Source organism: Mus musculus, chromosome 2, assembly GCF_000001635.26.
Source record: "Mus musculus strain C57BL/6J chromosome 2, GRCm38.p6 C57BL/6J".
Taxonomy (NCBI): Eukaryota; Metazoa; Chordata; class Mammalia; order Rodentia; family Muridae; genus Mus; species Mus musculus.
In genome coordinates, this window is record NC_000068.7 from 153,756,401 (window position 1) to 153,779,598 (window position 23,198).

The 23,198-nt window shown below is 43.8% G+C and overlaps 2 protein-coding genes across 15 annotated transcripts in view; both read left to right on the top strand.

Annotated features, from left to right (window-relative positions):
- Mapre1 (microtubule-associated protein, RP/EB family, member 1) overlaps positions 1-16,917 on the top strand; it is a 32,031-nt gene extending 15,114 nt beyond the window's left edge. The window contains exons 4-7 of the mRNA NM_007896.3: positions 1,525-1,732; positions 5,136-5,257; positions 8,547-8,699; positions 10,474-16,917. Coding sequence (NP_031922.1) covers positions 1,525-1,732; positions 5,136-5,257; positions 8,547-8,699; positions 10,474-10,530 — 540 coding nt within the window. The 3' untranslated portion in view covers positions 10,531-16,917. The remainder of the gene's footprint in view (positions 1-1,524; positions 1,733-5,135; positions 5,258-8,546; positions 8,700-10,473) is intronic.
- Positions 16,911-23,198, top strand: part of Efcab8 (EF-hand calcium binding domain 8) — a 71,442-nt gene continuing 65,154 nt past the window's right edge. For 4 of the 14 annotated variants that reach the window (XM_030246334.1, XM_030246335.1, XM_030246340.1 and 1 more), the window contains exon 1: positions 22,526-23,025. The gene's annotated coding sequence lies outside the window, so the exon portion shown is untranslated. Of the gene's footprint in view, positions 23,026-23,198 lie in introns of all 14 variants that reach the window. The other 10 variants (XM_030246361.1, XM_030246358.1, XM_030246363.1 and 7 more) reach the window with 7 other exon arrangements.

Sequence of the window (23,198 nt, forward strand, 5' to 3'; positions counted from 1 at the left end):
GGGTGGTCTCAAACTCACAAAGAACCTTCTGCCTCTGCCTCTCTAGTACTGGGATTAAAGGCATGTGCCACCTCACCTGGCCTTGCAAGTCTGTTTAGCTCAGGTTGGTCTTGAGCTCACTGTGTAGCCCCCAGGCTGGCTTTGAATTCCTTTGATCTTCTTGTCCCGTCTTCCTGAGTGATGGGTTCATAGGTGTGAGGAACTCTGCCTGGCTATCTTAAAGTAGTTTTGGACACTTTTCTCTTGCTGATTTATGTTACTTCTTGTTTTTGTTAACATGATTACAGGGAACCAGGTTTTTCTTACCCTTCCTTCCTGCTTCCCTCACTGTCTTCTTTCTTTATTGTCTAAGTTTAGTAATGCTTTGGGGCAGTCAGCGTGTAAATCTAAACCAGTGATTAACAGTTTACTTTAAAAAGATTTATTCTATGTGTATGAATGTTTTAGTTGCATTTATGCATTGTATCCTGTGTGTGCCTGGTGCCTGTAGAGGTCAGAAGAGGGGTTGGGTCTCCTGGATGGCAGTTGCAGTGAGCCACCATTTGGTTACTAGGAACCAAACCCAGGAGCAGTGCAGGTTGCTCTCTGCAAGAGCAACAAGTGCCCTTAATCATTTTGTGATTTCTCCAGCCCTAAAATTTTCTTTTGTCACATTTTATTGAGGGGTGTGTGAGCGCACAAGCACACACGAGTGCATGTGTGACAGCACCTTTACCCATCTCACTGGCCATGTATCAGACTAGTGTTCTGTTTCATTTTAAGTATTATTTAATCTTTACTAGAATGACATCTAAATATCTTAATTTCTAGATTACTTCTATAAAAATATACTGTACTTGATCCTGTACCTTGACTTGTTGTTACTCTCCTCTCCTCTTCCCTCCTTTTCTAATAATATATTTACTTCTATTTTATGTGCATTGGTATTTTTCCTGCATGTGTAGTCTGTGTGAAGGTGTAAGATTTCCTGGAATTGGGAGTTGCAGACAGTTGTGAGCTGCTGTGTGGTTGCTGGGAATTGAACTTAGATCCTCTGGAAGAGCATCCTTTTAACTGCTGAGCCATCTTTCCAGCCTCCCCCCTCCCTTTCTAGATAGAGTTTTCCTAGGTTAACCTCAAGTTTGACGTGTTCCTGCCTTAGTTCCCAGAGTGTTCACAAACGTGTGGCACTGCACTCAGCCAGGGAATTTCTCTTCATGGTGCAGTGAAGTTGCCTTTCATTTGTGTCTTGGTGTGTGTATATGACTTTGGTGATACTGGTTCCTCAGTGGTGCTGGGGATTCAGTACAAGGTCATGTGCATACCAGGTAGGCACTAAACCTTGTTCTGGTCCTTGTTCCTTTTTTGTTCAACATTTTTTTCTCAGGAGTTTGGAGGGCTGGCTAAGGATTGGTACTGTATTGAATGCAAACTGATCTTAGCAACCCTTTTGGGAGAGCTTTGTGTTGTTTTGATGAGTGGACAGGTTTGATGTTTGCCAAAGCCCTCTGCTTTGTTCTGAATGGTCTTGATTTTTCTCTGCAGATAATTCCTGTGGATAAATTAGTAAAAGGAAAATTTCAGGACAATTTTGAATTTGTTCAATGGTTCAAGAAGTTTTTTGATGCAAATTATGATGGAAAAGAGTATGATCCTGTAGCTGCCAGACAAGGTCAAGAAACTGCAGTGGCTCCTTCTCTTGTCGCCCCAGCTTTGAGTAAACCGAAGAAACCTCTCGGCTCCAGTACTGCAGGTAAACAGAACCACTTCCACTCATTCAACACTGAACCAGAAGTTTTTATTCTTAAAAGGAAAAAAATTGGTAGTGCTTGGGCATAGGTGCTCCATATGGGTTATGCTGCGGCTCTGAGTAAAGAGTTTTGCTGTGTGCTTTTGAAAGGGTGTGGACTCTGGCACGTGGCAGATACATCCCTGTGCTCTGCAGCTCTGTGGGAGCCTCTTCACCCCTGTCCTCACGTCTCCCTCCTCTGTACAGTGGGAAGTTAGCACTTGCCTCTGGCCTGGGTGAGTGACTGTATGATGTTTTACCAAAGGGGTGTTGTTGGTTGCAATAGAATTTCCCTATGCTAGCTCACATACAAGAGCTTTAGTTACGTGGGAAATTGGGACCCTTTATAAACACCCAAGAGGTAAGTAAGTTACAGGTAGCTCTAAAGCTTAGGGTCTTAAGAGCTTTCTCAATCTTTGAGGGATTCTTCTAGGCTGTCTGCATCATTATGCCATCATTCTGTAGGCCAGCTTTCTGTGCCTGAGTTTGGCTTCCTTCGTGGAGTTTAGCATGAGAGCTGCTTATAGTTTGCTTTGCTGCTGACACGGGCTAGGATGGAGGGGGAAGTGGTTTGTAGAGAGTCTTAGGTTTGGGCTTGTTGGGTTTCCCATGGTGTGTTTTGTAGTATATTTATAGAACATGTGCATATGTTGTGAGCCACTACTCCCTGCTAAAGATGGAGGTCTCTTTTTGAGACAGGGTCTCTGGCCTAGGCTGGCCTTGAATTCAGTGTGTAGCCAAGGGTGACTTTGAACATTGTTCCTTCTGCTCCACTTACTGGAGTTTTGTTTGAATAGCTTTATTGAAAAAGAATTCACATACCATATATTTTTTACCCCTTTAACCTAAAAACAAATTAATTTTTTTAATGTGTATGGGTTTTTTTGTTTGAATGTATGTCTGTATACATCACGTGCCTGATACCCTCAGAAGCCAGAAGAGGGTGTTGTATTCCCTGGAACTGAAATTAGAAATGGTGGGTTGTGAGCCACCATGTGGGTGCTGGGAATTGAACCAGATCCTCTGGAAGAGCAGCAAGGACTCTTAGCTTCTGAACCATCCTTTAGCCCCCTTTCTTGTGTGTGTGTATGCAGGTGCATTTGGAGATCGAAGACAAACCTTGGGTATTTCTCAGGTACCATTCATCTGCTTTTTGAAATATCTCATTGGTCTGGAATTGGCCTAATATGCAAAGCTGGCTTGCTAGAGAGCCTCTGGGATCTGCTCGTCTTAGCCTCCACATCCCTAGGATTACAAGCATGTACTGTTACATGGATTCTGGGGATACAGCTCAAGTCTTAAAGAGTTTCAAGGCAAGCATTTTACTGACTGAAAACCAGGAAAACCAGTAAAGCTTTAAGAAGCCCTCACTTTTTTTTTTTTAATTTCTTTCTTTCTTTAGACAAGTCTTACTGTGTAGCTCTGAATATTCTGGAACTCACTATGTAGACCAGTCTGACTTCTGCTTTCCAAGTGTTGGGATTAAAGATGTGAATGTACCCCCCCTCCTTTTTTGTTTTAAAGAATTTTATAAATATTATTATCACAACTGGTTTTAGGATATTTTGATGACCCAGAGAGAAACCCATTTGTGTTCAGTGGCAATCACTTTTCATTTCCTCCAACCTTCCTCCCATCCCTAGCTCTAGGCACTCACTGATCTGTTTTCTCTCTATGGCTTTGCTGGCTTTAGACATTTTCTGTATATACTAACATAGAATATGTGTAATTGTCATCTTTGTGTCTGGCTTCCTTAGCGTAATGATGGAAAGTTCATCTGTGCTATAGTTTTTGGGGGATGGGGTGGGGAGGACTATTTTCACTATGTAACTCTGGCTTATCTGAACTCATTAGATAAACAAAGGTGCCCTCAAACTCATGAGACTGCCTTTGTGTCCCAAAGCTGGGATTGAAGCATTCACCACTATACCAGCTGATACTTTTTTCTTGTGTGTCTGTCCTATCTTTCTCCAAGTACCTGGGTCTCACATAGGCTAGGGGAGCTGTGTACTTGTGAAGTATTCCAGGCTCCCCCTGTCCCTGGAATTTTGAGACAGGATCTTAGAAATTCCCAAATGGGTTCTTGAACTTGTGATGTTCTTACTGTATCCTCCCAAGCAGCCTAGCTTAGTACTTGATTGTTTTTATTGAATATTCCATTGTGTGGACTTCCTCATCTGTCAGTTGATGGCCATTTGAGTTGTTGCTAGTGTTTGGCTGTCATGATTAATGCTACAGTGAAGGTTCAGGTATAGTTTCTGTGTGGAGTACATTTTCATTTCTCTTTGGTGAATACCCAAGAGTTTATTTTGAAGCCATACTCCTGGGCTACATGAAAGTATTCACAAAACTGCCTGTTTTTTCCAAAGCAGCTGGCTATTGCCATACCAACAGCAGTGGAGGAGGTTCTGATTGCCCTCAGAAATGTATACTTTTTATTCCTTAGCTGTTGAAAGTGGTGACTATCTAGGTAATCTTGGATATAGCATATTTCAGATGCTACCAACAATTGAGTCTTGCAGTAAACATTCAGTGTTCAGGATAAGCAAGTACCAGAGAGCTTCATTCAAAGGAAATGCCTATGACTGTGAACAAAAAGGTCTGTGGTTATAGATTTTGGGGTGCTAGGAAGATGAGTGATGTCTCAGCCTGGCATACATAGAATCTGTGTTTTATAGAGTTGTTGGGTAAGTAACCAAAGTGAGGAGTGTTACATTTATCTTGAAGTGGAGCCTTTTCTCATTAACATAACATAACTTGCAGATCTTTTTCTGTCACTGTTTTGTCTGCCTTTAGCTATAAACACTGAGAGACCTGTACATCTCTCCTGGCCTGTGGACATCTAAGACATAAGCTCTGAGTTCCAGCAGTAAGGGTGGGCTCTGCTCCTAGCCTTTGTGAGCTCCTTCCCTTACGTAGTCCAGTGAGTCTGAGGTGATGAGTTAGAGGGAGCTACTTTTCCAGATGGGGCACAGGGCACTGCAGTACCAGCTGGGATTTGATCTGCTCTTTATACAGGGCTTGCCTTTGATCCATGAAGCTGCCTTGCTTGAGTTAAGGTCCATCAGTGCTGTTTATACCTGAATGATTGTACTTTTTGTTCACTGCAGCAGAGTGAAGATCTTACAGGAAGATTATCCCTAGCATGAAGGAGCCTGCCAGAATTATTACTTAAGTCTACTGCCAGGACAAGAACTACTTTGGGCAAATGTGTTGGGGGTATTGTGCTGTTTATATCTGGGCTTTCTAGTATCGATTACCTTTGTTGACCTATCTGTGGACAGTTGTTAGTTGATCACTGACTTCTTGCTTTTTGTGTATTAGTTAGTTTTTGACATTTCTCCTAACATGGTTAGTCTTCTTTCAGCCCCACAGAGACCCATTGCAACACAGAGGACTACTGCAGCTCCTAAGGCTGGCCCCGGAATGGTGCGAAAGAATCCTGGTGTGGGCAATGGAGATGATGAAGCAGCTGAATTGATGCAGCAGGTACGCCCCTCATATGTTCACATTGTCACTGTCGGTCTTCGCTTCCCTCATAAAGGCAAGGCCTTTTTGCTTGTCTGGTCATACATGATCTCTTGACATGTGTGAACCTTTGGCTTCAGAGTGGGCCTTGAGCAGTGGCTAATAGAACAGGGGTCATGTTTTCCTTGTACCACAGAAACTTGTTATCTGTCTGGAAATCAAGTGAGTGTGTCTAATATGTGTGTGCAGAGGCCATTGGATCTCCTGGTGCAGTTAGTTAGCTTCAGTGTGGACCAGTGTGGATCATAGTTTTTGAACCTCATTGGAATGCCCTTGGGGTCTCTGGAATTCAGAGAGTGAAAGATAACAGAGAGCTGCTTTCCGCAGCTTGAGAATGGAAGTGCTAGGAAAGGCCTGCTGCTCTTCTGGTTTAGTTCTTTATAGTTCAGTGACTGCAGGTAGATCAGAAAAACAAAATGGGAACCATTGATCCTTTTTGTTCATTGCTTTTGCGTGATTATTTTGACTCAGTCACCTGCTAGGCACTGTTGCTGTGAAGCATAGAGTCCTGGAGGAAAGGGGGCTTCCCTAAAACCTCAGAGGAAGCAGTTGCAGAGAAAAAAACACAAGTGCTCAAAGAGTGGTCAGCTGAAGCCCCATGGCTGGAATTGACCCTGCATTCTAGACAGTCGCCTCCATGATGAACTGAGAACACAGGAGGAACTGAGAGCAGCTACGACATTACCTCACTTATGTTATCAGTCAGCCTCTCGACTAACCACCTCACGTGTGAGGAGGGCCTGATCATTTGTAGGTGGATGTTTGTTTGTTTGTTTATTTGAGACAGGGTCTTATTATGCAGACTAGGCTGGCCTTGAACTTGTAGCCATGCTACAACCTCTGCTTCCCAAAGACTGAGACTGCAGATGTGTGCCATCATCCCTGGTTGGAGCTAATCTTTGCTTACAGTAATTGAGATGTATGGAATGGGGTTTGGTTTAGACTCCACTGAGATAAGTGCCACTGGACAAAAGACATTCTTGAAATCTGGATAGAATGAAGTAGATGCTGCAGGGTCCTTTAGAAGTTCATGTTGATTAGAACTTTTTGGCTTGTGAAAAATAAGAAATGAATAAGAAAAAGGAGACTTCCCTAAAACTTTAAGAGCAGGGGTTCTCAACCTGTGCGTCACAACCCCTTTGACAAACCTGTTTCCAAACATATTTATGTTACGATTCATAACAGCAAAAGTACAGTTATGAAGTAGCAATGGAAATAACGTTATGGCTGGGCATCACCACAATCTGAGGAACTGTGTTCGGGCTGCAGCATTGGGAAGGCCGAGGAGCGCTGCTCTAGAGGAAGCAGTTGTAGAGAAAAGAGTGGCCAGAAATACAGAAACTACCCAATATTTTTATAGTTGCTCATGCCACACACTAAATTCGTTACAGCTTTTTTGGCCACCTTGGGAGGTTTTACAGATGAACACAGTGCAGTTAGGATTTGCATCTGGCTTCATAGCCTAGGCTTTGTGCTTAATGGCAAATTGAAGAGGTTCTTTCTTTTCTGAGGCACCCAGCATTGGAGATTGGTATTTATCATCATTGCTCTGGGAAAATTGATGGTAAACTTTGGAGAGAATTTCAGAGCATAGAAGATGTTGCTTGGGCCTGTACAGGTTTCTTGAGGTTAGAGGAAGTTTCTTTGGTGTTAGCCTGTGATCCAGTCCTAGGTAAGGGTAATAGAGAGTGAGAGACCTATCTGCTGCAGAGGCAGAGATACAATATATATATAACTCAACTCTGGGGAAACTGCCTTTCTTGCCAAGCAACCAGGGTGTGGGTTTGGGTGGCCAGTACCATAGGTTTCAGTAGTTGAGATTGGCCAGGCTGTGGTTTTGAAGAGAAAGCTTAGAGCTCTGGGCAGTTCTGGGCCTTTGGAGATAGGAGGTGGGGAGGCTGACTTTCTGCTAACCAGTCAGTTTCTTCTTTGATCCTGGAAAGTGAGGATCATACACTCATACCCCGCTTCTCTGTACTTGCTGCAGAAACACTTTGGTCTGATATGTCCCCCACCCCCTTCTGGTTTTGGTAGAGTTTCATGTAGTCCTGGCTACCCTGGACCTCAGCCTCCTAAGTTCTTGGTTTATAGATGCTAACCAATACACCTGGCTCTTGACTTGAATACATTTTTAAAAAAGTTAATATGAAGGATTTTGAGCTCTCTTCAGGTTACCAGAGTCTGAACCCCTTTCTGTTACATGTTCTGTCTGGCTGTCCTGAAAGCATTCGAATTTGTAGCTATTGATAAACAGGAGAAATGGATCCAGATAGGTTTGTTAGGCTGAGAACAGCACTGTATTCTACACCAACTACCTTGTAGTACTCATCCTTGGTTGATGTGTAAGGATCACATATTAAGTAATGCTGGAGATAATTACTTAAAAAAAAGTTTTTAGAGTGTGGCTTAAGTGGCCCTGGAACTAGCCATCCTCTTGCCTAACTCCTAAGTTCTGGAATTACTGTGTGTACCTATGTGGGTTTCTGTTCATCACCTGTGTGCACAGATGGACAGAAGTGGTAGAGACTATTCCCTGGAATTGGAGTTTCAGGTTGTTGTGAGTCACCATGTTGGTGCTGAGAACTACTAAGCCTATACCCTTTGCAACAGTACTAAGTTAGTGTCTTTGTGGAAATCAAACCTCTCTAGTGGAACTTATGGGTGATTAAAAAACCCCTCCTAACCCACTGAGCTCTCTACATGTAGCTAGTCTTGGACTTGATTGACCAGTCAGCTTCCTGACAAAGACTCAGTTATGATTGTTGGTCATCTTGCTAAGCTGGGTTGTGGGTTCTATTTCCACCTCAGCCTTAAATTTCCCCTTTTTGATCCCATCTCAGAGAAAAGCTCCTTAATAGTTTAAGGTATGCTTTTTTTTCCCCCTTTCTTTCTTTTTTTCTTTTCCTAGGGTAGCCTGTTTGTGTAGCCCTAGGTGTCCTAGAACTCACTATGTAGACCAGGTTGGCCTCAAACTCAGAGATCAAACTGCCTCTACTGTGAGAGAGCTGGAATTCAAGGCATATATTACCACGCTCAGTTCTAAGGTGTAGTTTTGTAGCCTGCCCTTTCTTGAGAACTCATAGTCAACGCTGCCATGAACTAGTATATATTATTTATCTGCGGCTGAAGAAAATTGACATTAAACTGAACTGGAATTTTGCTTATGTTTTATTTTGATCAAAAACCACATCATTTGGGTTTGATATTTTATTGGCTCACCAGTGCTCACTGTTTTCAATATCTTGTACAGGTCAAAGTACTGAAGCTTACTGTTGAAGACTTGGAGAAGGAGAGAGACTTCTACTTCGGAAAGCTAAGGAACATTGAACTGATTTGCCAGGAGAACGAGGGGGAAAACGACCCTGTACTGCAGAGGATTGTAGATATTCTTTATGCCACAGATGTACGTGTTTACATTCTCTCTAGAGAGAATTTCTTTCTATACTGACACCTAAGAAAGAAGTGTAACATTGTTGATTTCAGTTCACTTTGCACTGGGACCTGTATTCCAGTGTAGGGTTTACCAGAAAATTTCATCTTTAAGTTAGCCACGTTAGCCAAAGAACATCTTCCCTAGCTAGCCTGGAGTCCCTATATCTTTGCTTGAGGAAGCAGCAAGCTCAGGAAGTGGCTGGTTTGCCCAGCTTCTACAGTTTACAGACCACCCAACGTTTGCAGCTTGGCACTCCACCTGGAGGTGTTGTTGCCCTTAGTAGGACCGCTGGCATTTCGTTGTCCTTGATGTTTGTGCTCATAGCTGCCAACGTATGCCTTGCTTCTTCCTTCCAGGAGCTTGCCTGACTCCTTTTGTGATTTTCTTTGGATTCATCTATATTACATAGCCTTTAATCGTGATATTAGTTCATCAGAAAAGACTGATTTTCTTCACCCTATGTTTAGGATTTAATACCTGGCTGGCCGTGTCCACTGTTTAACAGTACTTGTAATTATGCAAGGTCTGCGTCTACTCATGTTCAGTAATGAACATCTCAGCTGATTTAAGTTGTACACATTTAGTTGAAAAGACAAATCTAGATGTGTTTCTATGGAAGAGCAGTGTGGCCATTCTGTGCTGCATGCCCTACAGTGAGCAGGGGAGGGGCCCTGAGTCTGCCTTGCTTTTGGCTTCCCAGCCTCATCGATGCTGGACCAAGTCTGATGTACTGTTGCTAGTACTGTGCTTTAATTCTTGTCTTTAGTGTAACAAAGATGCTTGAAGGCAGACTTAACATGTGCAGAATCCTATAAGCCTTTTGTTTTTCCCTCTGCTTCAGCCCTTCAAGTGTTAGAGTTACAGGTATGAGCTGTGGCACTCAGGTTAGGATACTGAACTCGATGGGCAACTTCAGGTTTCTTTATTTTTGATCAAGGCTTTCATAACAGGTTGCAGTTGAACTCAGTCTGTAGCAGAGCCTTGAGCTCCTGTTTGCACGTCCTGAGGTTGGGATTGATTACATGTATGTGCTACTCTGCTTCCTTAAATGTGATTGACTTTTATGTTTTTGTTTATGCAGTTGGGGATTGAACCCAGCTCTGTCTTGTGTATAATAAAATGCTTTGCTACTGGAGCTCTGTTAGGAATTTTTTGAGGTATGGTCTCATTCTACCCTGGGCTGCACTGGAACTCAAGTCTGTAACTACAGACTGGCCTCAGCCTCATGACCGTCCTCTGCCTTAGCCTACTGAGAGCTGGTATTACAGGTGTGAACCACCATTCCTGGACTTGGAGTTAAAGATATTTTGAGGGAATACACATTTTAAACATATATTTAGACACATAAATATTCACTGCTTCTTAATGCTATGAGAATAATTTGTGCTTAGTTTTTGGCATTAAGAAATGGTGCTGTTGCTGGGTGGTGGACACACCTTTAAACTAAGCACTTAGGCGGCAGAGAGGCAGGACAGTGAATTTGAAGCCAGCTTGGTTTATATTTGAGTTCTAGGCTAGGCAAGGTCTGTGTAGGGAGACCTTTGATCAAAAATCAAAACAAAAAAGAAATGGATGCTATTGTCTAAAGAATACAGTAGTGGCCACCTGGTCATGCTTCAGTGCCAGGCGTGTGGGCGACAGGGAGGAGCCTACATGTGAGGCTTAGATTGTGAGGTCAGTGAGGCGAGGGAGGAGCTGGCCCTGCTGAGTGACAGCTTTCCTTTCTTTTCATTTCCCATTTCAGGAAGGCTTTGTGATACCTGATGAAGGGGGCCCACAGGAGGAACAAGAAGAGTATTAAGCAGCCTGGACCAGCAGAGCAACATCCGAAGTCTTCACTCCAAATCATGTGCTTAACTGTTAATACTCCCTTTTATTAATCTTAGAGGATTCACTGGTTTCTTTTCATAAGCAAAAAGTACCTCTTCTTCAAAGTGCACTTTGCAGAAGTCTCACCTTTTCCGATGAGTTTGAGTTAGGAGCTTTTGCCTTGTAGCAGAGCAGTATTAACATCTAGTTGGTTTACCAGGGGAACAAGAGGCCAACCATGGGGCTCTTCATGTGGATGCTGGTCACACTGACTGATGGAGAAGGGGGTTTATAATACGAGAGGTGACAACCTCAGAAATGCAAAGACTGAATTGAATTCTAAGCTAATGTGAAATTCTGGCAGAGAACGTTTTAATAAATAAATGCCTTAAGAGTATTTAAAATATGCTTCCATATTTCAAAACATACAGTGTAACATGACAGGAGATTTTATGTGTCTGACATTGTGTCTGGGAAGGAAGGGCAGACTTTAGGCCCTTTGGAACCTGCTGTGTAGGCCTTTCAAGGCTGCTTGAATCTTATAGATGTCGACTTTGGCCCAGAAGTAAAGTTTGAAAAGTTCTGTAAAACCATTTTGTGTCAATGACCAGTTGCACCCCTGCTCTAAAAGCAAGCAGCATAGTTGCTTGTGTGACTAGAGGGCGTCTGGGCCCTGCAGTGCCTGAGGCGAAGAGCTCAGCTTCCCATCGAGCAGTCCTCTGGATCTTTTCAAACTCTCCCTCCAGTTCCTCTGTATTGTGTTTCTGGGACCTGCCCACGTCTCTGGGATTTGAATGGGGGTGGAGTCCCAGCACACTGTCTTTTAAGTTTACAGTTACACTTCTCTCTCTGCTCCCTGTGACCTCTGGAAACTCCTCTGGCTCCTTAAGTTTGCTGCTGAGCATTGTAATTACAGCAGGCAGGTGATCGTGCTGCAAGTTCTTGCTGGACCTCTGGCAAAGGAGTGATCAGTGAAGGCCAGTGTCACCTGTGCTCTGTGAGGCTAGGGTGCTCGCTGTCTGCTGGTCACTGCTCCCCATTGTCACCTGAGTACTTTGCCAGTGCACTAATCTCTTGGAGATAAAATTCTCTAGTGTGTTACTAAATGTTAAAATGTTTTTTTTTAAAGAATATACAGTACCGTGACTGAAATATTAATATTTAAAATACTTCATTCCTTAATTCTCCCTCAATTGCTTTACCCATAGCCTATTCAATTCCTTTGTTTGGCGAACTCTGCAAAATGTGTTACCCACTACTGAGATTGTTCAGCCCCTGATGTGTTTGTACTGATTTGTTTCTGGTGGTAGCTTGTCTTATGCTGTGTGTAGGAAACAGGTATTTTATGACAGAATGTTATGTAGTGCATGCTCTGTGGAATTCAGAGGAAAATCCAGGCTCAGTGATTAACAATGCCAAAAAAAGAAAAAAAAAAAACAAACAAAAAGCAAGTAACGAGCCATTGTTCAAACGACAGCGGTGCTGTTTCTCCTCTGTGGCCTTTCAGACTTCTGTTGCCCCCAAATTCCATTTTATTGGGAACCCATTTTCCACCTGGTCTTTCTTGACAGGGTTTTTTTCTACTTTAAACAGTTTTTAAATAAAATTCTGTATTTCAAGAGTGTCCTGTCTTCTGAAATGTGTCTTGCCTTGGGTATAAGCTTTTAATTCTAGAGGTAAGATAGCTATGCATCCATCTTTGGCTGAGCTTAGACAGAGGCTGAGAAATGATTCCCACCGTCTTAAATAGGACTAATCTTTTAAAATCCCTCACTTTTCTCAAGCTAACTAATCTGGCTCTCCCCTTCCTCTATCCTCCTTTCTCCTTCTCCCTTCCTTCCTCCCTCTTTTTCCTCTTCCTCCCTCCTTTTGGTTTTTAAGACAGAGCTTTTAGTATTGTTGTCCTGATTGGCCTCATATTTGTCACAGTCCTTCTTCCTCATTCTCTTGAAAGATTATGTGTGTGTGCCATCGTGCCTGGCTTAAAATTGCTTATTTTGAATTCTTTTTAAAAAAAAAAATCACATTACATTTTTCAGTCTTCTACTGCTTTAAATTCCTGTTACCCTGAGAAGGTTTTCCTCACAGAAACAGAAAGCCTGACCTAGTTGCTTAAGGCTCTTAGGAATGTAGTTGGCCGGTGTTTGGCAGATGATTTAATTGGAGGTAATTGTTTCATTGTCCTGAAAATGCATTTACAAAGTCAGTTAGTACACTCTTAAACTGGAGAGTAAAGTTGTTGCTTCTTAAAACTGTTCTATAAAGTCCTACACCTTTGAGAATGAGTTGAAAATATGATCCTCTCCTGTTGTTGTCTTGAAATGTTAAATAGGCAGAAAGGTAATTCATCTGCTCTTGAGAGTACCATGTACAGTACCCTGGCTGCTGTGGAAGTGATCTTGAGAGTACCACGTACAGTACTCTGGCTGCTGTGGAAGTGGGACTTAGTGATTTTTGTGACGTTTATATTCACTGCTGCCCCTGGAGGTTGATAATGATTCAATCCAGAATCATTACCAGTTTGGGGAATAATTTGGCACCATCTGCATTCATCATCTTTAAGAAGAAACCCTGAAGGGATGTATGTTGTGTGCTGTTAGCTGAGAAGTTATTAGGTAAGAGGTGAAGTGGAGACTGTATCCATTGACCTGGCTTAGCTGTATAAAGCCTTAATGTGACTAATTCAGGTTAGGAGGATGGTGCAGCCTGAACGTGCTGTTGGCAAGGTCTGTGGTATGTAGAGGAACAGGCTACTGCAGATAGGTTTGGATTCAGGATAGGTTCTTCAGGCCGAATTGATGTGATTGCTTCCCAATTTCTTGGGAGATTGGTGTAGAATGTTTAGAAGTTCATCCCCAGAAGTTCTTTTTTTTTGTTTTTGTTTCTGTTTTTTGAGACAGGGTTTCTCTGTATAGCCCTGGCTGTCCTGGAACTCACTCTGTAGACCAGGCTGGCCTCGAACTTAGAAATCCACCTGCCTCTGCCTCCCAAGGGCTGGGATTAAAGGCGTGCGCCACCACTGCCCGGCCCTGGAAGTTCTTGAGCTGGGAGATTATGAATCTGCATTTTAAGGCCCCTCAGGTGGCCTAGACCTGGGCCCTGCTTAGATGAAGCTTTAAGTCTTATCGTGTCAGTGAGACATCAGATGTGAGGGTTCTAATCCACCTCTTACTTTGCTTTATTTTGTTTTTTTCTTGTTTGCAAATCAAGGGCTCTGATGTTGGCTGAAGGGCCTCACACTCTGCATGTTTTTTAGAATCCGAGGAAACTAACAGGCCAAGTGCAGAAACTGTTGTCTGGAAACAGGAGACATTATTTCATGGCCAGAAGTTGTTATAGATTAGAAAAAAACGTAGAACATGTTTTTTATGCCCTAAAAATTCAGGGCACGACTTGGGTATTTTGGAAGTGAAGTGCTGAGTTCTTCATTGGCTCTCTCTCAGCTTGGTGGCTGGTGGCTGGTGGCATCCAGCTCCTCTGTGTTCAGGCAGCTTTCATCCTGCTGTTCCCAGGTGAAGGGCTAAACACATTCTGGATTTCGTGCAAATGAGGAATTGTTGACTCCCAGTTCACTGGCTTTAAAAAGACCATCCGTGATTCAAGAATTGCCCTCTAGGATGTGAAGTGAGGACAGAAGCGGTTTTCTTTTGCAGTAACCATGGGTCTCCTCAGGGGAGCTTTCCTTTAAAGGCTACAGCAGGGTTAGTGTGAGGAGCTTTTTGGGTGATTCCCCCTAATTCATGGTTTGCTTAGTTCACAAATCAGTCTGTGGGCTTTAAGCCTGGCAAGCCTGGCCAGATTAGCTTGCTAGTGTGTGTGTGACCCAAATCTCACCGTTGTCAGCAGGGAGAGTGAAAGGAAGTGCTCTCAGCAAGCTAACCGATAGCTTGTGATCATTGTTATTTTTCTGTTCTGTTACTTTCTGTGAGTGATGATGTCATACCTTTGAACTCTTCATAGGTCATAAAATTTCAAAACTGAACAAGATGATATTCATGTATCTTCATTATGTTCACTGCCTCTACATAGTGTTTGAGTTGTGTTCTAACAAGGTAGGAAGGATTTTCTCAAAGACCAGGAGGGTTCTGTGCTTTTACTGAACTGACTGACCCTTGACCTAGATGGCTTTAGTGCTACCTAGTTGTAACTTGTGAAGGCCAATGCTTTTCTCTCCTCTTTGATTTAATGTTCTTGTAGCTTAGGGGCTTTCTGGTCACATTGTTGCCAGGTAGCTTCATTAACTTGATTGCCTAGGTGAGTGGGTCTAACCTTAGAGACATTTCTAACCTCCTGAATCCAGAGCCTTAAATCTTCTTGTTGTTTTGAGGCAGAGTCTCATCTATTCCAGACTGGCCTTGAACCCACTATGTATATTCTAGGGTGATTTTGAATGAATGCTGGGATTATAGGCATGTTATACCATGCCCAACATCAAACCCAGGCCTTCATATCTGCTGAGCAAATATCAGCCAAGCCACATATTTAGTTAGCCCCATGAGTGTTGTTTTATTTTGAAAAATTGTAACTGCTTTTGAGGATGGTAAGCTATGTGGTTTATTTATTTTATTTTTATACAGACAGGTATAGATGCCAAGTATGTGTCACCTCACACCTCAGTAATTTATTTCATTTTTGAGAGGGTTTCACTATGTGGCTCTGGCTGACCTGGAACTTGTCATGCAGATTAGGCTGGCCTGGAGCTCACAAGTGCTGGGATCACAGGTGTGCACCATCATTCCTGGCTTGCATGTTAAAACAGCATTGGTGTTGCTGAATGTGAATGAAGAAGTATCTGTGAGGATCTGGGTCTGCTGTGGCTCCTGCCGGCCTGAGGGCCCTTTTGGTGATCAGCATGCCCTTGGATGAGATCATATTTTCAAAGGTATTCTCTAGGTTGTAATGTCTGAATCCTTTTCAAGTTGGCTTTGAACTTTTCCTGAATCACTATGCTGAGACTTATCTAGATTTTTCCTTCTATATGCTTTCCCACATAAAAAAAAAAAACTTGTTATTGATTATATTTTGACTCTTTTGAACTTTTTCCTAAAATGAATAGAATACACTGTAACTAAGTCCATTTCTCCTCCCACCCCATTTTTCTTCCAGATAAGGAGGAAATTATATCCTAGCATATTTTAGTTATGTTAAATACTGATAGTTTAGTCAGTGAAAATAGGATATAATTTTTAAAAACCCTACCATTAAGTTAGTGTGTGTCATGGGAAAATTAGAAACAGTCATAAAAATCAACTTTCTGTAGGAATAAAACCAAAAAAAAAAAGAAACATTAATTTTGTGGGTTTTTTTTTTACTGTAAAAAAATCTCTAGTTTCAGGCTGATGAGATGTCTCAGCAGGTAAAGGTGTGTGTTGTATAACTCTGACAACCTGACCTCAATCCCCAGAACCCATGGTGGAGGGAAGAGCCAGCTCCTGAAAGTTCCCCTCTAATCTCCATGTGAGCCCACCTGAGTGCTCCTGTACATACACAGGCCACACAGTCCTTATTTAGTGTGTATGCGTCTTTTGCCTACATATATGTCTGCACCATGTGCATGGAGTACCCAAGGAGGTAGAGTAAAATAGGCCATTAAGTGGATTTCCTGTGATTGAAATTGAGAGACTTTTATGAGCTATTATGTAGGTGCATCAAACCTGGGTCCTCTGGAATAACAATCAGTGCTCTTAACCTCTGATTCAGTTCTCCACTTTCTGCCCCACCCCCTGCAAGTTAAATAAAAATAAAAATAAAAATTTCTAGCTTCATACCTAAGGAAAAAAATCTATCTGAAAGGATTTTTGTGCCCCACCCCCTTGTTTCAATGGCTTTCTTCCCTTGACCTTTCCTATCCAGCGGTGTGTTGGGTGCGTTGATTTAGATACGTTTATGTTCTCTGTTTAGGCCCAAGAAGGAAGCTTTGGTGGTGGTGTCTTGACACTTGGGTCATGTTCAGTTCCTTACAGTCTGGTGCAAAGATCTAGAATCCATGGCCCTAGCAGAAGTCTCCCTCAAAAGACCTGTTAGCAGCTGACTGGCCCTGGTGAAGGGTGATGCGACTACCACGTCCAGGTCATCCCTCATCTCGGATGCTCTTACTGACTTTCTCTGCTCAAATAATGGGCTGGTGCAGAACTTGGGGTGTGTTTGTGTCAAAGAGCTCTTGTGATATTTGCTCTCTGAACTGGGAGAACCAGTTGGCCTCTTTGGTTTGGTGAAGCTGCATTCCCATAGGGCTCCCTGGTTCCCTTGAGAGGGAGGCTCAGTCAGTGCTTGTCCGGTGGGTTACTTTGTATTCACATTTGTCCTGACTCTCTGCTGTTACTGCCCTCTGTGAGCTCAATTTCTTTAATAAAAGGTCTCAAACTGGGTGAAAGAAAAATGGCTGTGTTTGGTTTATGGGTTAGATTCTGACATTACCTTTGTGGTTATTTTGTGTGGAATTTCCTCAGTTCCCAAATTTGACTGGTTGACTCTGCGGTCAGAAACCCTCTGCCTCTGACTCAGGGATCTCAGCCAAGAGTTACAAATGTAGTGAGTTGTTAAAAACTGGTAGCAGTTGGGTCGAGCTTAGCTGTGGAGATCAAATTGGGTCAGGGTGAATGCCCTCTGGAAAGTGGACACCTTGGCCTTCAGTCAGTGGCCTGACTCTGGGACTGAGTGGGAACCAGAAGTATCTCTTCATTTCTGGGACATATTCCTTAGCCTTGAGCCATCTGCCCTGACAGCTGAGTGCCGACCAATTACAATGTAACAAGTCAGTTGTTCCCTTCCTGTGTACCATCTCCCCATTTCCCACTTCTGCGTCTGTACCTCCCTTGCTCTCTCCCTCCTCTGTTCTGAGCAGAACTCTTGGGTCTGGTCTGTTAAAGCAATGGGTATGACTTGAGATCTTGCTCTCTGATTCTCAATATAAATTGAATTGCCTGTTTCCTCCTCCCCTCCGGACTTAAAGTTCCTCTCCCCTCCATCTTCTTTTTCCCTTTGTTCCTCTTTCCTCTTTGGTTCTGGGTTGAAATGCAAAGGTTCCTGAACGATGGGCTAGTGCTCGCCACTGAGCTGTGCCTCAAAGCCTTCCTGCGTTTCTTTTGAGTTGTCTCTCTTGCTATTGAACAATGTCTGTAATTGCCCTTGGTGCTTTGCCTGGGTTCATGATCACAGGCTCATGTTCTCTGTTCTAGTTAAATACATCTCTCTCTTTTTTTTCCTAACAAAATATAACAAAACAAAAACCATCATATGGAAGTTGGACAAGACAAACGAAAGGAAAAATAAGAGCCCCAAGAGCAGGCACAAGAGTCAGAGATCCATTTGTTCACACATTCAGGAGTCCTGTTAACACTGCACTGAAAGCTATAGTGTCTATGCAGGGGACTTGGTGCAGACCCGTGAAGGCCTGTGCTTGCTGCTTCAGTTCACAGGAGCTCTGCTCCACTCCTTCTGCCGCCTCTTCTATGGGGCTCCCTGAGCTCTGAGGGGAGAGATTTGATGGAGACATCTCATTTAAAGCTGTGTGTTCCAAGGTCTCTCCCTGTGTATCGTGTCCATCTCTTGGTCTCTTGTTTCTGTTCCCATCTGCTGCAGGGGGAAGCCTCTGATGATGGCTGAGTAAGGTAGCAGTCTATGAGTGTAGCAGAGTATTGTTAGGAGTCATTTCATCCTGCCCCTCAAATGCCCTTCAGTTATAGTTGCTTCCCCTCCTACCCCCTCCCCCCGCTCCCACCCTATTCCCTCCCTGAATCCCATCTCCCCTCCCCTTTCCCACCTGACCCTCCCAGTCTCATTCTCCTGCCCTGCATGCGTTCTACCCATAAAATATTTTCTTCTCCCAGGGAGATCCATTTGTCATCTCCCCTACCCTAGTCCCCTTCTCTATGCCTATCTTCTCTGGGTCTATGGTTTATAGCTTGGCTATAATTTATTTCTCAACTAATATCCATATCTAACTACATATATACCATATTTATCTTTCTGAGTCTGGGTTACCTTACTCAGGATTTTTTTCTAGTTCCATTCATTTGCCTGTATATTTGATGATATCATTTTTATTAAACAACCAAGTAATGTCCCATTGTGCAAATGTACCACAGTTTACCCTTCCATTGAGGGACACATAGGTCGTTTCTAATTTCTGACTATTATGCATGGAGCAGCAATGAACATGGCTGGTTAAGGTCTCTGTGGCAGGATAAAGCTTCCTTTGGGTGTTTCCCAAGAATGGTATAGCTGGATCTTGAGGTATATTAATTCCCATTTTTGTGAGGAGCTGCCATACTGATTTCCACAGTGGCTGTAAAAGTGTACACTCTCACCAGCCATGGAGGAGTGTTCCCCGTGCTCCACATTCTCACCAGCATTAACTGTCATTTAATATATATCTCTTATATAACTTAGTTTTGAAGGGTTGGGGAATGACATAGCTGTTAAATATTGCATACCTTGGACCTAAGTTTGACCCTTAGAATCCACATTCTTCTTAAAAAAAAAAAAAAAAAAAAAAAAGGCAAGCATGATGACTGCCATACACTTAAAATCCCAGTGTTGGGGAAGTGGAAACAGGTTCTTGGGCTTGCCGCCCAGTCAGCCTACTTGGTGGTGTCCAGGTCAGTGAGAAAACCTGTTTCAACAACAGAAGAGGATGGGATCTGAGGAATGACACCCAAAGTTGTCCTCTGGCCTCCATAGGCATGCATGCGCACCATGGAACCTCGCAGCCAGTACATAGCCATGCACTAAGCACACACCCACACCATCAGCATGCACCCACACACTAACTGGAAGGATAGTATGACGGCATCCCTTCACCCAGACTGAGACTATTGCCCTGGTGTGCTTTGTGTTTACTGAGCCATTTGAGAACAAATCATAGACCTCAGGTCTCTTTATCTTTGAAAGTACTAAGGTATGTATGTTTCTTATGCAGTACTTGATTCTTAAGACCAGAAAACAAATGCAGTCTATAGTTATGTAGAGCCCATATTCCAGTTTCACCTACTGTTGGGCCCTAGAATATTTCTACTTTTCCAGTCTGTCATCCAATGCAAAAATCATATATTGCTTCCAGTTGAAAGTTCCTTGAACCATCTTCAAGCTACACCACTTCCTCAGCTGCTTTGTTTTACATGATAGACCTTGTGTGCTCGCTCTGTGTGTGTGTGTGTGTTTCTGTGGTATGCATGCATATGTATGCTTGTTATGTGTGAGTGTGGATGTGCACACCTGTGAAGGCTGAAGATTCATGTTAAATTATCTTCTATCTCTACTTTAGGTTTTCAGACAGGGCATCTGTCTTGGCTAGGGTTTTACTGCTGTGAACAGACACCATGACCAAGGGAGCTTATAAAGAACATTTAATTGGGGCTGGCTTACAGGTTCAGAGGTTCAGACCATTACCATCAAGGTGGGAACATGGCAGCATCCAGGTAGGGATGAGGCTGGAGCAGCTGAGAGTTCCACCTCTTGTCCTGAAGGCAGCTAAAAGACTGGCTTCCAGGCAGCTAGGATGAGGGTCTTAAGGCCCATGCCCACAGTGATGCACGTACTCCAAGAAGGCCACACCTCCTAATAGTGCCACTGCCTGGGCCAAGCATAATCAAACCCTCATAGTCTCTCACTAAACCTGAGGTCTCTGTTTCAGCTAGCCTAACTGGCTAGTGAGCCCCGGGATCCTCTTGTCTCTACTGACCTCTCCCTGCCTGGCTCTGGCGTTAACTTTGCGTGTTTCAATGTCAGTCATTTACATGGGTGTTGGGTATCTGAACTCAAGTAAGTCCTCAGTCTTGGACAGCATGACTTGACCCAGTGAGCCATTTCCCTCCTGTGTTTTGCTTTTCGTAGGTTTCCTGCATAGATCAGGCTGTCCTGGAGCTGGCTGTGTTGCTCATGCTTGCTTTACAAAGCCTTCTGCTTCAGCCTTGTAAGTGCTAGAGTTACAGGTATGTGCTGCTAGCATTCAGCAGGCCATCGACGTGAGTATAGCCAGTTGTATTCTGCAGTCTGGGTTTGTGTTTTTTCCTCATGGCGTGATTTATACATGGCTTTATTATCGCATCACGACATGCCATCTACTTCTGTCATTATTGATGGATGCTATTTATTTTTGAGACATTATCTCATGTATGTGTGATGGCATCAGATGTAACCAAAGGTCATGAGGCCATGAGAGGCACTGAGCCATAACTCCAGCCATCAATAAATGAAAGAGAGAGAGAAAAAATTGAGGCTGGGTCCCTCTGTTGTAGCCCTGGCTGTCCTGGGACTCTGTAGACCAGGCTGACCTTGAACTTACAGAGATCAGCCTGCCTCCGCTTCCTGACTGCTAGAATTAAAGGCATGCAAAACCATGCCCAACAATTCAAAACAAAACAAAGTGAAAAATGTGAAGGCACTGAAGTCATTTGAAGTTTGAAGAATAAGTATACATATACATTCTGACTTCATACAAGTCACATGTGGACTTTTTTTTTTTTTTTTTAGAAGTTTTGTTTCTTGGCGGCAGTCTCCAATCTCTGTTAACCTTTGACACCTGGGAATCCAGATTGACTTCCTAACATAGGAGTATGCCCCTGTCCCCAAAAGGGGCCCAAACTTCAGAATCTCCATTTCGACAAGGTCCGCTTGTCTGGGGGGAAAACCCTACTCTACTCAGAATCTGTAGAATATTCTGTTACATTTAGGCAAAAAGGGCCTGCCCTGGGCCCAGAACTTTAGGGCAATCCTTCCTACCTTGTCTTCTCTGGCTGTGTCCTACTTAACTAATGGAAGATTCCAGAGGCTAAGGAGATGTGGCCACCCAGAGTCAACCCCCTATTCCGTTCTCTGAGCACTAAGACTCAGTACTACTGCCCAAGGCAAAGGGGCATTTTTAAATCTTAATGATTGCTATGACCTTTTTTTTTTTTTTTCAATTAAAAATTAGATTGTGGGTGTGGTGGTACACATACGTAGTTCCAACACTTGGGAGGTGTTGGGAGCCGCCCCCACATTCGCCGTTACAAGATGGCGCTGACATCCTGTGTTCTAAGTGGTAAACAAATAATCTGCGCATGTGCCAAGGGTATCTTATGACTACTTGTGCTCTGCCTTCCCCGTGACGTCAACTCGGCCGATGGGCTGCAGCCAATCAGGGAGTGACACGTCCGAGGCGAAGGAGAATGCTCCTTAAGAGGGACGGGGTTTCGTTTTCTCTCTCTCTTGCTCTTGCTTCTCTCTCTTGCTTCTTGCTCTCTTGCTTCTTGCTCTCTTGCTTCTTGCTCTCTTGCTTCCTGCACCCTGGCTCCTGAAGATGTAAGAAATAAAGCTTTGCCGCAGAAGATTCTGGTCTGTGGTGTTCTTCCTGGCCGGTCGTGAGAACGCGTCTAATAACAGGGAGGTGGAAGGGAAGAGTATCAAGTCATACATGGCCATCCTTGGCTATTTATATAGGAAGTTCAAATCACCTGGGCTCCATGAGACCTTGTATTAAAAAACAAAACCATGGCTGGAGAGTTAAGAGCACCGACTACTCTTCTAGAGATCCCGAGTTCAATTCCCAGGACCACATTGGTGCTCACAGCCGTCTATATAATGGGATCCGATGCTCTCTTCTGGTGTGTTTGAAGAGAGCGACAGTGTACTCATACAAACAATAAATAAAATTTAAAAAACAAAACTAAAGCCTAGATCTAATGGGTCCACTCCTGTTACTGGCAGCTCCTAGAAAGGCCCTGCATTTGCTTTTAGCCTTTGGTAGGCAGAACCAGGACACTCCTTATCCTTGATCACCAACTCAAGGGATCACCAGTGTGCACTGTGTGGCTCCACAGAGCAGGAAGATGAGCGAGTGGAAGTAGAAATCAAAGCCCAGCCAGCTTTGGACCTCCAAACAGGAAAAGGTTGGAAATGAGAAGCAGGCCTTGGGTGAGTCTGGCAACCGTGCTGCTTAGGCGTGAGACGAAGCCCAGCAAAGTGCCAACACTAAAGAGATCTCTGTCCAACCAAAAGGGGGTTAAAAACTAGGGCCTGGCCAAGACCTGGAAATCCACTTCAGCTCCAGGGAGAAGACAAAGGGAAAAATTCCAAAACTAGAGGTGTTAGTAGAAACCAAATCGCTGTAGTCCTAGGCGAAGGAGCAGGAGAAACCCCGCCTTCCCTCGCTCCCCTATCCCGGGTGCTACCCCTGCTAGCCGCCTGCCTCTGGCCCCGCCTACCATAGCCTCGCCCCTCCCACCTACTCTCGCCAACCAGTTGCCGCTTCGGCCACGTGGAGAGTAGTTTTCCTCCAGCCGCAATTTCAGCGCCTGTCCTACCCACGCGCACATTTGTCTTTCCCAGACGAGGTTAACGTCTCATCTCGCACAGCTGTGCCTTCTGAGCCCTTCCCCTGGAGACATTGTTCTCTGTGCCCCCCTTTGCTTCTGCTCTGTTATCCTTCCTTGATTCTCGTAGAGGAGCTTGGGAGTGCGCTCCCTGTTCCTAAAAGGACTCCAAACCGTATTTCCGTTCTTCCAAGGTCTGAACTGGCATCTGCAGCAGGCTGGAAAGGGCAGATAGTGCTTAGACCTCAGGATGTCCCCGGCCAAACTGTCACCAGCTGGAGCTATCAGCCACTTCCGCCCTACCTTACCTAGTGCCTTAAACTAGGACGGGCAAGTCCTTTGGGGGTACAGGAAGAAGGACAGATTG